Source organism: Miniopterus schreibersii, assembly GCF_964146895.1.
Source record: "Miniopterus schreibersii genome assembly, chromosome: 10".
Classification (NCBI taxonomy): Eukaryota; Metazoa; Chordata; class Mammalia; order Chiroptera; family Miniopteridae; genus Miniopterus; species Miniopterus schreibersii.
The window spans coordinates 61,046,742-61,063,446 of NC_138110.1; the positions used below are offsets into that span (position 1 = coordinate 61,046,742).

Here is a 16,705-nt window from a genome sequence, read left to right on the forward strand (position 1 = left end):
ATATCGGGAGCCGATCCTCACATGAATGTCATCTGTGAGATGTGGAAACACCCCCAGCACAGTCGACGTACGAGAGGACATGGGACACAGACACACACAGACATGGACAGACAGCAGAGGTCTATTCACACACAAACCTCCACAATCGGACACTTGCATCTGCACAGATGCCCCAGGTGCCCAGGCGATCAAAACTACACAGGCTGGCACATGGTCTCACACAGCTATCCCCCACTCCAGCACAGACACACCTCTTCACATTTCTCTTGGCCTCAAAAACTTACCTGTGGCTAATATTTATTGAGCACCTCCTTTGTGTCAGGTAGTGCACTAAGCACTTCTCATGATTTAATTCATTTAATCCTTATGACAACCCTGCTGAGGCTGGTATTGTCCTTATTCCCATTTTACAGGTGAGGAAACTGAGGCTTAGAGAATGAAGTGACTTGCCCAGGGCACACAGCAGTGAGGAGGTAGAGCCAGGATTGGACCGAGGCAGACTGGCTCCAGAATTCCAATCCCAGCTCTGTCCCCTGACTTGCCAGGTGGCCTTGGGCCAGTTGTTTCACTTCTCTGAGCCTTAGTCTCTACAACCTCCTCTCTCTTAATTGTTGTGAGGGTGAAAGGAGGTGACATAGGCGGAACTCCTGGGAGCACACCGGGCCCTCTACAGGCTCCCTACAAACAGCCATCCTCAAGTTACCAAGATTTGGGGGCAGCAGCTCAGGTGCGTGGGGAGAGCTTTGCCACTTGCTAAACTGTGTGACCTTGGGCAAGGAAGTTGACTTTGTTGAGCCTTAGTTTCCTCATCTGTACAGTGGGGGTGGCAATGTTGCCCTCTTCTCATGAGGTTATTGTGTGTATTAAATGAGACGGTACCAGTAAAGCCCTGGGCATAGCATTCAGCAAGTACTCAGTATATGCTCAGGCCTGCCCCAGGGCTGTGACCAGCTTCTCTCAGATCCCAAGCTGGCCTTAGGCCCCAAAACTCACCAAAGGGCAAGAAAAGCCACACATCGATTTGCTACAAATAACGAGGTCAAAACGTTAGACGTTTGTGAGGCCTTTCTCCTGTTTATTGCCAAGGCCCCAGCCCAGGCCTCCCGTTCACTTCTCGTTGAAGGAAGCAGCCAGCGGCGGTAGGGGCCAGGCCCACCCTGCTCCAATCAGGGGCTCCTCCAAGGAGTGCAGCTGGATCCTGTCCCGGTCAGTCCAGCTTCAAGTCCATCACCAGGGTGTTCTGGAAGGAGGCAAAGGGCCAGGTGGGGATGGGGGAGCAATATGGGGCCACCCAGGGGCAGAATGGGATGGACCGGGTCGTGGCCAGGAAATGGAAGCCAGTGTTTAAGAGCCGAGGACGAACGAGACTCGCCCTATGAGCTTTCACTTCTCTGAGCTTCAGTTTTCTCCATGGTCAAGCGGGGACAAGCACCTGTACCTCCAAGGGTGGAGAGAAAGCACGAGTGAAATGCACATTTAATGTCCTATGTGCAATGCTTGGCATGCAGCGAAAAGCTAATATTTATTGAGCACTTACTGTGTGCCTTTAGGTGAATTATCTCAATGAATCATCACAACAGCTCTCTGAGGCAGGTACCCATATTATCACCCCCATTTTCAGCACAGAAAAATAGAGGCATAGAGAACTGTGAAGCGATTTGCCTGAGGTGGCAGGGAAAGAGAGTGGCAGAAATCACATTTCCTTCTGGGGATCTCCTGGCCAAGGGGGTCCAGGTTCTGAAGGACGGGGCACTGCTCAAGGGCTTAGCAGGATTATCCTGATGGTTACTGCCCTCCTCGGCCTGCTCCCTCAGGGTTGAGAGAGACAGGCTTTTGCTTTTCACTCACTGGCCAAAAGTGTTGACTGACATGGCCTCCCCCATTCCTTTCCTCACCTCTACTATGTCCAGCTCTGCCAGGTTGTAATTCATGTCCAGAAAGTCCGGGAGTGGAAGTCCAACTCGGAGCACATCTGAGAAATACAGTAAGAGTTATTTCAGCCTGGCTACTCTGAAGTTGATTAAGGAGTGGCTGCCTGGAGCAGAGTAGTGGGAAATAGTGCTGTGATTGATTCATGATGTCTGCCAGCAGCACAGGCAGAGAGAGCATAGGCCAGATCACCATGCATTTTCATCCCAGGTCTGGGTTAAGATCTGACTCATGGTGTGGAGTCAAGGGTCTCAAATTGTGGGAGGTGTCTTTGTCCATAGACAGGTGACATTAAAACTACATTAGCCTCAAAGATTCAGCAATGACCATCCATTCCCTTTAGCCCTCCCCATCTGGGGCCAGTAGAGGGGCTTTGAGACCACCAAGGTGGCTTCCCTTCCTGCTCACAGTGCTTCTGGGCACCAGCAGAATCAAAGCCCATTGGAGCCCTCACCATTGACAGCTGGGATGTAGGCTTCTCGAAGAAAATCAGTGATAAAGCCAGTCAATTCCTTCTCCTGGGGGAGAGAGAGAAAGAGAGAAAATACCCACATCCCATCATTCAATTCAATTCAGTAAAATTTTTCAGCCCTCACTCCAACTGGTTCTGGGGACCACAGGAATGAATATCAAATAATTGGTCCAGCTAACATCAAAACTGGGCCTGATTCTGTTTAACTGTAGGCCGACGCCTTTCACTTCTGTTTAGTCCCTCTGTTCAGGTGCCATGCGGGCCTTGGGTCATGGTTTAGGCATGGAGGAATTCAGGAGACATTGGGTGGCCTGTGGACCCCATTCCTGCTCCTATAGAAAACTTGGTAGCTTTGATCAATCATTCACTACCTGTCTATACCTCAGTTTCCCCATCTGTGAAAGTGTAATATAATAGCGCCTACTCACATGGCTTCAATGAGTTTGGGTAAAGCACATACCACAGAGTAAGTGTTCGTAAGTACCACGGTTGGTATTATTTTTAGCACCTACTGTGTCTAGTTCTGTGTTGGGCTCTGAGGATACAGAGACTAATAAAAAGGACAGCTGGGTCAACCAAGCCAGCTCAGGTTGCTACTCTGCATGACAATGTTTTTAAAATCAATCCAAGGAGATGTCCAGGTTTTACCCAGACAAGAAAACAGGGACTCAGAGAGACTAAGTGACTTCCCCAAGGTCAAATAGCAAGTCAGGATCCCCAAACCCCACGATGACCTGCTCTGTTTACTTTGTCTCCATTTCAGGGCCCATCCTTACAGTCCCAAGAGAGAAGAAGCACAGTCTTGCCAGACTAGGCGGAAACACTTGGGACACTTACATTGAAGGCACCAATTGATGAGGACTCCCGGGACAGGCTCAGTAAGCTGTGGAGGGGAAGGAAACAAGGAGGGGAGAGGGCAGTCAGAGCCACTGCCGCGGCCCTGGAAAAAGAGGATCTCAAACACCACACCACACCCTGCTGCAGAAGTTCCCACCATGCCTTCCTTTCAGGTGTTTATAGTCTGTGCTTGCATGCTACCTTTGATGGGGCACTCATTACCTTTCATTACAGCCCATTCTGTTTCTCACAGTTCAAACTACTGCCTCCTCTCATTGGTCCTGACTCTTTCTCTGGGACCCCCAATCATGTCTATTGCTCCTGCCAAAGGCCAGGTATGCAGAGATTTGCAGCCCAACTAATTAGTCACAAATCCTTGAAGGACACAGAGTTGGGACTCCTTACCCAGCCCTGCACAGTCTCCAGTAGGCACTAATACATGTTGGCATCAGAACAGACCATGTGATGGCCATCTGGTGGCTTTGTCATCCCATCATCTATTCTCTATTCCAATAACAGACACTCCATTTTCTACTCTCATTCCAAGACATTCAGGTGGAGCTGAACCCAGAGCCATCAGCCTGAGCACATGGCCCAGGCCTGGCCAATCAGCGCATCCCCATCAGAGCAGTCATGGTGATTAGCTTAGGGTTGCTCATGTTATCCATGGTAGACCAGTGAGAATCAGCCTTGGTATTTGTGTTAGAACCATTGAACAAGACTCCTCTCTTGTTGTTAGGGTCACTTTTCCACACCTGGGGAGAGGCTGCTTGAGAATTTAGCCAACAAAATGGACAGCAAAGGCGAAGGGAGGAGTGAGACAGATTCTTGAGGACTTCATTTGCGTACCTAGATCCAGCCATCCTGAAAGCAAGTCTACCTCTAGAATTTTCAATTACATAAGCCAAAAGATTCCCTTTGGAGCTTAAGTCAGTTAAAGTTGGAATTGCCCCTTGCAACTGAAATAATCCTGGCCTAATACAAGTCAGATGAAAGATTAAGGCAAATACAAAAATTAAGGAACAACTGAAGGTAAAACTAAATGTTGAAGTGGGATAAAGAATATAATGTAGGCAGCCATTGTCTCCCATGCAGACAGAGCTCTATGAATGTTAGCTGTTATTAGCATAAGGAAAGGCTGCCTGGAGGAGGTATCATTTGAGCTGGGTGCTTGTAGGTGGCATTTGGACAGATGGGCAAAGTCCTACTAAATGGAAAAAGGAACATGGGCTCATGATCAGAGCCGCTGTGTAAGACTCTAGTGGAATAATAGGAGCGGTGGTGAGAGAATCTGAGAAGAGCCTTGAGTGCCAGGCTAAGATTTGATAAAAGATCATTTAGACAGTGGGGAACCATTGAGGGTTCTAGAGCACAAACAGTGACCAGATCAGCCTGGCAGTTTGGGCTGTGCTGAGTGGATCAGAAAAAAACCCTGGAGCAGGAAAACAAATGTTGTTGGTAATACCCATGCAGGGATACGAGGATGCCAGCGGTGGTAGCTCTCCTACCTGCCCAGAGAGGTGGTCATCTGCAGCCGGTTCTCACGCACTGAGTACTGAATTTTCAGGTTGAAGTGCTGGCATGAAGGGAAGCAGGGAGAAGGCAGTGGGCCCCCCATCAGGACTGATAAAACCAGAAGTTTTACCATCTTCCCAACACCACTACTACTGCCAAGACAGCAGGGGTCTTCTCTGCCCATCCCATCCTCAGGAACTGAGCCCAGCAATCTCCCCATGACCCCAGCCCAGGCTCCTCATCCCTCCCTGTACCTCTCCCAGGACAGCACCCTCAGAAGTACCTGGCACATTTGTAGATTCCTACACACATCATGTAATTTCCCCAGGCCTTTGCACATCCTGTAACCTCTGCCTGGAGTGCCCTCCATCAGCAGCCTCTCCAACATTAACCCCTTTCCTGGCCAGTTCCTGCTCAACCTTCAACCTCCTGCTTAGGTATCACCTCCTCTGGGAAGTCCTTTGTGATTTCCTCTAACTGGATTTAGGGTCTCCAGTTTCCCACGGTCCCCTGGTTGAGCCCTTCGCTGCCCTTTTAAATGCTAACAAATGTTGAGAGGAGGGAGAGGAAGGGAGGAGAGAAAAAGAGGGAACTAATCTATTGACCCTCAGTTTGTTGATCTTTCTAGCCATTCAAAGTTTCAATGGCAGAGCCAAGAATCAGACATCAGGTGGCAAGGTCTAGGAGGTTAGGACCACACAAATGAGATGAACTAATTACCGTTCAGTCCATCTCTTGGCTACCAGCTAAAATCTCACCTTCCAAGAGGTTGTGCTTAAATGGGGAACAGATTTCACTCACAGCTTCCAAGAGGAAGAGGGACACAGGAGCCTTGCCCCGCCGACGAGCAGCGAACATCTCCAGGGTGCCATGGAGGTGCAGCAGGCTTTTGCCTGTCTTCATGGTCACCTTGGGGGGCTTGTTTATCCTAATCTGAGTCACCAAGGGCTTTGGCTTGGGATAGGCCTCAGCCACCTACAGAAACCAGAAAAGTCCCCTCAGAGCGAACCCTGACTGGTGGCTTCAATTGAAACCAGGAGCCTGTCATGAACTAGGTGATTCTACCTTGGGCACGGGAAGTACAACTAGCAAAGGCTGGGATGTGTCTCTTGGGAAATAAAAGGAACAAAACAGACAATCTGGCTCTTTCTATATTGGACATAGAAAGTACAATACACAAATGCTGACCCAAGGAGTACTTTATGGAGAAGCCCAGATGATTCCCCCCTGGACAAAGGAGATGAGCATTAAAAAGCTGCCTCCTCAGTTTCTTGTCCCTTCGACTACAGTACAGCAGGGCAGGGAAGGATGTGGTGACCACGGGGAGTCAGGGCACTCACTTCAGGGATGAAGCCAGACAGCGTCTTGGTGGTTTGTGGGGGCAGCTCACCAACCTACAAAATGCAAGTCAAGTTTAGGATTGCTGAAGCCTTCCCTAACCCATCTTAACAGACATCTCCTCTGACTTAATAAGGGGTGCCTTCTGAGGTCCCTTCATCAAAACACTTGTCCTTCTGTGGTTGAGCAGATAGTGAACTCCTGGGTAGCCCAGCTTGTGGCTCACACATTCCAGTGCCCATCGCTCTTAGTACAAGGTTAAATACTGAGAGAATGTTGGATGAAAAGGCAGACAGATCAATGGGAGGAGTAGGTGGATTCGTGGATGGGTAGGTAAGTGGGGGAGATGGGTAAAGAGATGAGTGGGTGCGTGATGGGAGGATGGTTGGTGGGAGAATGTCTATACAGGAGAATGAATAATAGAGAGATGGACAGGTGGATGGGTAGGTGAAAAAATGAAAAGAATAATGAATGGGAGGGTGGGTGGATGCAAAGGTGGTGAAAATGTATGATGAATGGATGAAAGAATGGATGATGGGTGGACTGATGGGCATGAGGATGGATGGAAAGGTACATGGATGGATGGTGGGTGCATGGACGAATGGATGGATGGATGGATGGATCAGTGGGGAGGGATGGGTGGATGGGTGGATGGATGGATGGATGGATGGATGGATGGATGGATGGATGGATGGATGGTGGGTGCATGGACGGATGGATGGATGGATGGATCAGTGGGGAGGGATGGGTGGATGGGTGGATGGGTGGATGGGTGGATGGATGGTGGGTGCATGGACAGAGAGATAGTGGATGGCAGAGTTAACTAATGATAAAAGCCTAATTCAGTTCTGGCATCTCCCAGTCCTAGTGTTTCCCACAACCCCAGGATAATTCTAAGAATGGACACATCAGACAGGGACTGTCATTACAGGGACCGTGGCACTGGGCAGCTCACCATTGTATCCTGGATGTTCAAATCAAAGGACTTCTGCAGAAGGGCAAGCTCCGCCGTGAGGAAGGCGGCCGAGAGCAGCAGCTGTGAAGAGCCTTCATCATAGTCCTCGGGGAACTCAGGGGCCTCCCCGGCATCGGCAAGCTGGATGGTGTTGCCCTCTTGCTGCTGTACCACAGGCTGTGGGACAGCAGAGCAGAGACACTCAGCTTTGGCATGAGCGACTGTGGGTAGGGGTGAGCCTCAGTCCTCCAGACTAATGGCACTCAAACCAGCCCTAAGTCGGCATCATCAGATGTTAGAGCCAGAGCAGGCCACAGGGCCCAGCCCTCCCAGGGTGCAGATGGGCAGACGGGGGCCTGACAGGATAAGGGAGTCAGTCACTAACCGCTGGCGGTTTCTCCTGGGGTTGCTCCCGTAACCTCAGTTAACCTGACTCCAACCGGCTGAGCCCTCATTTATGCAGAGCGTGTTTTCCATTTTATTCTCAGAAGAAAAAGGTAAGTGGGAAATAACATGGGGCCTGTAAGAAGACTTTGCCGGGAGATAGCTTCTTGGGATTTTTCTTTCCATTCCTGGAAGATGCATCTCACTTAGTCACCTGCAGGTCTGGAAACGTGGGTGAGGGCCCAACTCTGCCACCAACTCATGGTGGAACCCTAGCTAAGCCCTGCCTCCTCCCAGGCCTCAGTGTTTCCACCTGTATAATTGCAGGGTACACCTGAGTGAGCCACTCATCGGGAGAAGCAGACAGCCCTGGGAGAAGGTGTGAGTGTGGAGTCAGCTGTCCTGGGAAACCAGCTAGGGCCTCAGGGGTCAAGCTGAGAGCAGAAGGAGGGAAAGGACCTGAGTGTCAGGAAATACTTGCATGGGTGGGCTTGGTCTGCAAGGACCACAGCCCCACACAGCCCTGGCCACTCAGGCTGGTGAGCCTGAGACCCCAGACCCCTGGTGACCCCCTGGTGCTTACACTGAAGTCCACTTGGATGTAGCTGGCTGTGGTGGATGGTACAGATGTCAGGATATACTTCACTGTGCCCATCTGGCCTATGGGCATGGGGGCTGTGCAAAGAGGAGGTTCCATTTAGAGAGGTGCCAACCAGGAAGCAGCCCAGAGAAGCCAGCATCAACCAACCTCCACCTGAGCCTGACCTACATGCCAGGAATCCTGGCCCTCCATGTGACCCAAGGCAAATTACTTAGCCCGTCTGGGCCTCAGTAATTTCACCTGCAGAATGGAGGCAATGGTGTCTGACCTGGAAAATCATGCCCCCTCCCATCACTCTGCAGGCACAGAGCTTGAGAGTTTACCAAGGGTCACAGCTCAGTTCTCACCACAGACAGGCAGGGTCAGGATTATCAGTTCTATTTTACAGATGAGCAAACTGAGGCTTGTAGGAGTGAAGTGACTTGTCCCAGGACACACTCCTGGGCACATAAATTCGTCTTCTTCATTCCCAGCTATTGGGCTTTCCTCTCCCCCACACTGGAGAGTCCTGTGAACCCTGAGATGATGGAAGCGGCAGATGCTCTTAACATAGGAAAGAGGAATCACCACTACCGGGATTACTAGGAAGGTGTGTGGATGAGCCCACAATGGCTGCTGTCCTTGGAGCCTGGGGGCTGATGGGTAGAACAGTGCATGGAGAGCCAAGAGGCAAGGACCCTGGAGTCCCTCAGGATCTCAGGCTTCCCATCTGAACAGTGGGGGGATGAACTGACACCATGACCTCAACCCCCCTCTAGTCCCAAGGCTGGACTGGGAGCAGGCACTTGAATGGGGAGTGGGGCATCAAAGCCCGCCCATCCTGATGTCCCCATGTGGGAGCGAGGCATGGCCAGGGCTCCTCACCATTGAGGTTGGCCCACTTCCTGTTCACGTACACCAGGACCGCATCAATGGCTGGACACATCTGGAAGCAGAGAAGGTGCTGAGCTGAGGGGGCCCCTGCAGGGAGGGCCTCACTCCTAACAGCTGAATGGTACTCCTCCGGGAGTCCCAAGAGCCCTGTTAGGACAGGGACTGGAGGGGCAACCGAGGCCACAGTCACCTGGAAAGTCAATGGCAGAGCCTGGACTAGAATCCAGATCTCCTGACGCCAGCCTGCAAAATCAGTGAGGACTCGTTCCCCAGTGACTGGTAATCTGGGCCGGGCTGGCAAGCTGTGATGCGCAGGCTATCATTTCCTCTCCTGTGCTCATGGCAGACATCACTAGGTGCTCATGGCACTGTCATCCATGGAGCCAGCCCCAGCCCCAGAATCTTCCTCAACCACTGTCAGTCGATCAGGGTCAGCAATGAGATGAAGGGCACCTGCCAGCCCTGATCTCAGCAATCCCGTGGACGAAGGTAGAGGCTTGCGCTGGGCACTCACCAGGCCAGGGAGAACTTTGTGTAGGGTGCTGTCCAGGAACTTGTTGATAACATTAGGCATCATGCTGGACACAGAAAATGGGGACAGGGGCACAGATGGCAGAAAGTTAGGCCCAGGACAAACGGACATGGCTCAGGAAGTGGGGTGCTGAGCCGGGGTGCCACTGTGAACCCAGCCTTCCTCCCCAGCTGCGCAGCCCTCACTTGCTAGGCAGGTTGGTCTTCACACTGACCAGGATGACCTCACAGCCCTCACTCTTGAATATGGGGAGGCCGGTCTCCTCGTCCTGCGAAATCCGGTTGGTGGCTGTGACGTTCAAGGTCACAATGATCTCCATGTTCTTACCCATGAAGCTGGAAGAGAGGGTGGGCAGGCGCCATGGGCATATCTGCCACGGTGGCCGCACCCTTATCTCCTCTTTGCCCTAATCTTCCACAGCTCTGGACGGGGAAGGATGGGGGGCCACCCACACAAGACAGAAAAGGGGACGGGATCTGCCCAAGGTCACCAAACCAGTCTTTCCTCTCCCTTCCTGCTTTGGTGAACTCTTACACATCCTTCAAACCCCTGCTCAGCTGTCATAATCTCCAAAAAGCTTTTCCTGATCTCTCCACCTTGCCAGTGCCCCCTCTGTCCTAGGTTAATCATTCAGCCCGTGATCCTCTGTGCTCAGGTCTGGTTCCCATCAAAGGCAGGAATCACGTTTGCGTCATCTGAGACCACAGCACCCAGATGGCATACGGTAGGTACTCGATAAATGTGCACGTGAGAATGAGACAAGGACACCGTTCTCCTTCCCTCCTCTCCTCCCCTGCCATCCTCACCTTTTACCCGTGATGGTCATGCCGGTGGATACACACTGGAAGATGCCCACCCCTGGTGTGAAGCTCAGTGTGATGACAGGCAGCTTCACATCTTTCACCTTCATACTGGGAGGGGACAGACATCCGCAGCAATGAGAACTGGGCAGGAGAGATCTTGCCAGGCACTCAACCCAGTCCTCCACCACCTTGCTTGGGAGGCCTTAGGTAAATCCCCTGTCCCAGGTCATAGGGATAAGCCTGCCTCTTGGGGCCATCGTGAAACACAAACAAAAGGCTGGACATGTACCAATTTGTACACAGAAAGCACTCACCATGTGTGAGTCGGGACATCTGCCTGACTGTGTGACCTTGGGCTGCACCCTTCCCTTCTCTGAGCCTCAGTTTCCCCGTTGGCAAAATGGGGAGGTTTGCTAGGCTCCGAGTTTCTCACCCTCGGCACTATTGGCATTTGGGGCAGGGTAATTCTTTGTTGTGGGGAGCTGTCCTGTGCGCTGGAGAATGTTTAGTAGCATCTCCAGCTTCTACCCACGAGAGGCACTAGAGACACCTCCCCACCCCCACCCCCACCCCAGCAAGTCATGACAACCAAAAATGTCTCCAGACATTGCCAAATGTCTCTTGGAGGCAAAATCACCCCTGGTTGAGAACACCAGTCTGAGAGCCGGGATAGCAGAGATGTGGCACACCCACCTTACCTGCCCGCCCAGGGCTCTTGCGGACATTGCTCATTGATCACAGTTCTGTTTCCCGCTCGGTGCAGAGAGTGCCCCCAGCACATCATTCCAGGCAGCCCCCCCAACCAGCCCCTAGGCACTTGCCTTGGAACCAGGTTGTCCCTGCTGCTAGAAGGTTGTTGACACCTTTCCGGCTCTGCCATTTGAGGATTTTTCATTCAACTACACATACACTCAGTGAGCTCCTGTTGCACGCACACAGTTGCAGTTTGACTTTCAACCTCACTTCCTCCTCCCAGTGACCCTGCTCACAACAGGGCAGGGGTTGTCCTCAGTGAACGACTGTGGGGACTGAGGCCCAGGCAGGAACAGTGACGTGCCCAGGGTCACAGAGCAAGCCAGCAACAAGGCAGGGAAGAGGCCCACAGCCTGCACCAGCCGTCCCACCTGCCTTCTCAGGTCCTGGCACGCACTCCCCACCACCCTCTGCCTGGCCATCACCCCCACACACACAAGGCCCCTCTCTGCTCACTCAGTGATGCCCTTGATGGGTTTCACCCCTGGACGTTTCTTGCCCGCCTCAGCTGCCATCTTCTCCAGGATATGACTCTCGTCCATAGCACTCTGGACCTCTGGAAAGGGGCAGTGTCCGGAGAGACACTCAGCTGGGCTGCTCACAGCTTCCCTGCCCTGGGCCAATTTCTCTGGCACCCCAGGCCCAGGCCACTTACAAGTGGCACCACTATGTGCTCCACAGTCACTGTGCCCCACCCTGAGCTGGGGATCCAGGGACCAGGAGATGAGTCATGCCCAGCCCTCCTCCACCCTCATGGAGGAGACAGAGTCACCAGCAATGTCAGTAACAAGTGACAAGAGCCATAGTAAGCTCAGGCAGCTGGAGGAACCACATGAGCAGTTTGGGCGAGGAAAAGATCTGGGAAGGCTTCCAGGAGCAGGTGACATGTCACTTGGTCCTTAAGAGAGAACTAGGGATTTTCACCAGGAAGCAAAGGGATAAAGGGGGCTGCTCCAGGCAGAGGCACAGCAAGTGCAAAGATGGGGAAGAGGGGATGAAGGTGGCATGGTGAGGAAAGAGAAATGCAGCATGGCTGGAGGGTGGGGAGGGACATGGCAGAGAAACTGGAGCAGTTTGCAGGGGGCATATTATTGAGACTCCAAGCACTTGGATGATTAGGGAACTCATCTGGGATCTTGTTAAAATGCAGATTTGTTCCTGAAGCCAAGACACTCTGATTCCCCAGGCCTGGAGGCCCCAAGCCTAAATAACACTGCCAGAAACCCCTCCATAATGGTCACAGGCTAATTCCCAGAGGGGACAAATAGTTTGAGCTGATAGTTTTTACTCAAGTTCCCCCAGGAGATTTTAGTCTCATATTTTATTTGATCCTACCAGGTAAAAACTCGTCACCCTATTTTACATTTCTTTACATTTATAGATAAGCAAACAGCAACGCAGAGAGGGTAAGTGAATTGCCTGAGGTCACACAGCAAATTATTGGGTGAGCTGGGATTTGGTTTATGTCTGTCACTCCCACAGCCTCCTTGTGGCCACCAGCCCTTGCCATCAGAGCCAAGGAGAGGCTCCAAGGAAGCAAGATTTCCAGCTGTGCCTCCAACTTGTGAGAGACCTTAGGCAAGTCATCTCATTTTGCTTATTAAGTGTATTATGAGGATCACAGGATGCTCAAGGCCACACAAACTTGAGCAGTCACTATGTACCACCTACTCCCTGCCCACCCCACTCCCCAGCCCCCCACCTGGGTCTGCCTGCTCACCAAGGTTCATGATGTCCATGCCCAACCGCAGCAGCGCCCCGGGCTCAGCTCGCGTGCGGGTCAGTAGGCCGCAGACTGCCAGACACAGGATCTGAAGCATGGCTCCGCCTGTGCCACAGGGCATGAATTGGGTGCAGCGCACCAGGCGCTGTTTCCCCTGGAGACCTCCCATGCTAAGCCTCAGATGGAGCTCAAGAGGCCCCTCAGGTCTGCTGATTCCTTGATCTTCCTGAGGTCCTATAGCATAAAGATTACAACCTCCAGTGGCTTCCTGTCAGGTGGGGAGCACTGGCTGGGAGTCAGGACATAGAACTAAGCCGTGGCCCTGCCACCCACTTGCTCACTTGCTGTGTGACCTCAGACAAGCCCCCTCCCTTCCCTTCTCTGGGCCTCAGTGCTCTCATCTGTAAAATGACAGACTGGATAAGACACTCTCCGGGGAGAGGTCCATAGGTGGAGCCTGTCCTTACCTTGCTGAGCCTGGGGATGTCCTGCAGATGACTGACCCTGCCTCCGAACCCGGGGAAGAAGAAGCCCTTATATCTGGGAGCCTGATTAGCTGCTTGGATAATGAAGGCTTTAATAAGGCCCAGATAATTATCTAGAGGCCAAAAGAACAGGAGCCCCGATGTTCACGTGATGCTTTAGTCTGTTCCAATGTAAATAGCACAGAGGATGAAGGTGGTTGGGAAGGCCAGGTGGCCGCACAAGGGCAAGCGCTGGGGGGGGGGGGCAGTCACAGGAGTAGACATCAAGGCTCGCGTTGTCTCCTCCCCTAGACCCAGAGCCTCCCACAAGGCTGGGCACATAGTTGGCGCTCTTCTGTTCCTTCCACAAACATTTATTGAGCCCCACTGTGTGCCCTGCCTGTGCAGGGCTGTGGGGATGCCTCAGGGAACAGGCAGTTGAAGTTCTTGTCCTGAGAGGGCTCCTGGCCACTACAGGGGGAGGGGAGGGGAGCACTCTACAGGCCAACACCACAGAGCCAGGTCATTCCTGGGGGGATAGAAGTGGTGAAAGCCACTGAACCAGGGGGACAGGTGAGATCGGGGTATCATCAGAGCTGAACCTCTGGAGAAGGAGATGTTAGAGCTGATGTCTGAGGATGAGCGGGGCCAGCTCCGCAAGGCAGGGGAAAGGTGTTGCGGGAGGGAGCTGCCAAGTGCAAAGGCCCGGGAGATGCTGACTGGACCCTCAGGCCTTGCACCTGAGACTCACAAGGTGCATAAAGAGGTAATTTTCCGGTGGGGTAGCTCATGGAGGAGATGCCAGGAGATGGTAAATGCCGGGAGGGTGAGTGGCTTCTCTCTGTATCCAGAGCTACAGGCCAATGAAGGCTGGGTGGCCCCAGCAGCACACAGCAAGCAGGCCACAGAGCTGGGTCTAGAACCCAGACCTTGGGGTGCCCAGCCTCTGCTCTACTCTCCATGAGGCCCTTGGGAGGCCTGGCTGGGGATACTTTAGGGGGGCTGCTGGATGACGGAAGTTTTCCTCATCCACCCCACAGGGAGCCCACAGGTCTGAAAGATTGAAGAAGCTACTGTGCCCACTGTGCACATGGGCCACTGAGACAGAGATGGGCAGGTCCTGCCTGAGGTCAGGGGGGCTGGAACCAGGGTTAGGACAAGGGGGCAGGAGCCAGGCTGGCCCAGCCAGTCTCATCCTAACCTGGGCCCCGCACTGGAGGAGCAAGTCTGCAGACAGCATCGTTTCCCCCGCACACCCGCCCCAAAGACCAGGGCCAGGCAGGCCTCACCTCCTCCTGCACCCAAATCCAACCATGGGGGCCCCTCCCTGCCTCCTCCCAGAGCCATTCTGGGTGTTGGGGGGTGAGGGGGAGCAGGAAGGACATGGGTGGGGAGGCTGGAGAAACCTCCCTGCACGGGTTTGGGGATCTTGGCCCCAGCCCCAGCCACTGCCCTCACAAGCTGTGTGGCCTTGGGTGGCTCCCTCAGCCTCCCTGGGCTGTTGTTTTATTCTCTTTATGATGAGGGGGCAGAATAATAATAGCAGTTCTGAGTGGGAAAAGGATGGTTGTGCCGTTCTCTCTGACCCTAAATTCAAGGTAAAGCAGTCCCAACCAAGTTCCAATGGCGAGATATAAATAAAAATAAAATTATTTTAAAGAAAGAGAGAGTCTTTCCAGGGGGCCCAGAATGAGATCCCTCTGTAACCTGGCAGCCTCAGCCTGGGGACAGCCTTTCCCCACGTACCCTTGGAACAGAAACCAGAGAGCTCACCACCACCCACCCCTGGCCCATCCACTCTGAAGGGCTCCTGCTCATTCAGTGCCCCACGCCCTCTGTAAGCGCCCGTGTGGTCTCACACTGAACAGATGCTAAACTGGCAAGTGCAACCCCCCTCCCCGGGGTCCTCTCCCCCCTCTCCTCCCTGCATGCCGCTTGCATGTGCTCTAAGGTCTTAGCTGCCTGGGGTTTGCCCAGCAACTCCAACCTGGCCAAAGCGGCAAGCTTCTCTGCTACCCAGGGGGCTTAACAGCACCCTCTCCAGTGAGGTCTGAGCCCCTCCAAGTTTTCCCTTCCTTGGGTACTCTCCCTCAGCCTTAGAGTACCACATAGTTTCCTTCTAGCTTATAGTTACTCTTTTCCCATAGTTCATTATTCTTTATAGTAAACCTTCCTGTTTAAGCTACTATGTGGTTTCTACCTCCTGACTGAACCCAGACTGCTACACTCATCTGTCCTCAGCAGCCAGCAGCCAGCAGGCTCCTAAATGAACGGCTGAATGGTGTCCCTTGAGGGGCAGGGGGCAGCTCTCTCTCTCCAGACCATAGCTTCCTTCTGGGCACAGAGCTTGACTCAGGTGCTTCATTCCCCTTCCCCTAAAAGAACAAGTGTTATACAACAGAGTCCATCATGAGTACAGAGACCTAGCTGGTTGGAAAAAGTGATTAGGCAGTTGTGTGAATGACGGGATGGATGGGTGGGTGGGTGCGTGGGTGGGTGGTGTTTGCATCACTCGGTCTGTCCTGGGCCATCCAGTCTTGTGTGACCCACTGAGTTTGAAGAACTTTTGGAGGGAAAGAGAATTAGACATGTTAAGTGAGGCCTCAGGCTCAGGAGGTGGATCCTACCCCCTTCGAACAAAAAACTTGCTCACGACCAGAGTAAACTAAAGATGGAGAAGCCATAAGAGAAGGCAGGGAAGTCCTTATCCCCTGAGGCCCATGACTCAAGAACAAACTCCAGGTGGGAGCGCTGGTGAATGGAAGAGAGAACTGGACATCTTATGTTTGGATTCTGGAAGGTCGAGTCCTAGGGATCAGCCGCCATCCAGGTGTGAGACTCCGGGTGCATTTCTCTCCTTGCTGGGCCTCAGTCCTTGTATCTGTGCAATGGGACTCCACATCCTGCTTGCCTGACTCGCAGGGCTTTTATGAGGTTCTAGCAGCAAGATGGGACATGACGCTTAGAGGGGAAAAGGCATGGGGCCTGCCACCAGGTAGGGTGCAGTGCTTAAAGTGCCACTGGGGCATTCATAACTTCCCGGTCGTCCGTGTTGCTCTCCAGGGTCCTCTTTCAAAACATGAGCTCCCCGCCCTAGGCGCTTTGGCTCAGTGGTTAAAGCATCAGCCTGCAGGCTGAAGGGTCCCGGGTTTGATTCCGGACAAGGGCATGTACCTGGGTTGCAGGCTCGATCCCCGGCCCTGGTCAGGGCACAAGCAGGAGGCAATCAATCAGTGTTTCAAACCAATGTTTCTCTCTCTCTCTTCCTTCCACTCTCTCTGAGAAATAATGGAAAAATATCCTTAGGCGAACACACGAGCTCCCCTGAGCAAAGAGGTAATGGGGTCAACAGGTAAGGTCAACAGAGATGTGGTCACGTCTTCTTCCTCTCCCAAGCAACTTCGGCGGCTTCAGGGACAGGCAGGACCAGGGACTGCATGTAGGTAACTGGCCTCAGTTATACAAAGAGTTCGTTGGGCTTGGCTGGAAATTGCAGCTCAAAAGAAGATGTTTAATGCAAGAGGGG

At 52.8% G+C, this 16,705-nt stretch overlaps 1 protein-coding gene across 1 annotated transcript; it reads right to left on the bottom strand.

Moving 5' to 3' along the window:
* Window positions 1-1,207: 1,207 nt before the first annotated feature.
* BPIFB6 (BPI fold containing family B member 6) lies at window positions 1,208-12,812 on the bottom strand (the record flags this gene model as incomplete). The annotated part of the gene is made up of 15 exons (XM_081148742.1): window positions 1,208-1,240; window positions 1,896-1,972; window positions 2,384-2,447; window positions 3,239-3,284; window positions 4,747-4,814; window positions 5,555-5,728; window positions 6,094-6,147; window positions 7,047-7,223; window positions 8,014-8,105; window positions 8,896-8,956; window positions 9,419-9,482; window positions 9,622-9,771; window positions 10,243-10,347; window positions 11,449-11,548; window positions 12,713-12,812. The coding sequence occupies 15 exons, from the start codon at window positions 12,810-12,812 to the stop codon at window positions 1,208-1,210; spliced, it is 1,365 nt and encodes a 454-aa protein (XP_081004868.1).
* Window positions 12,813-16,705: the final 3,893 nt, after the last annotated feature.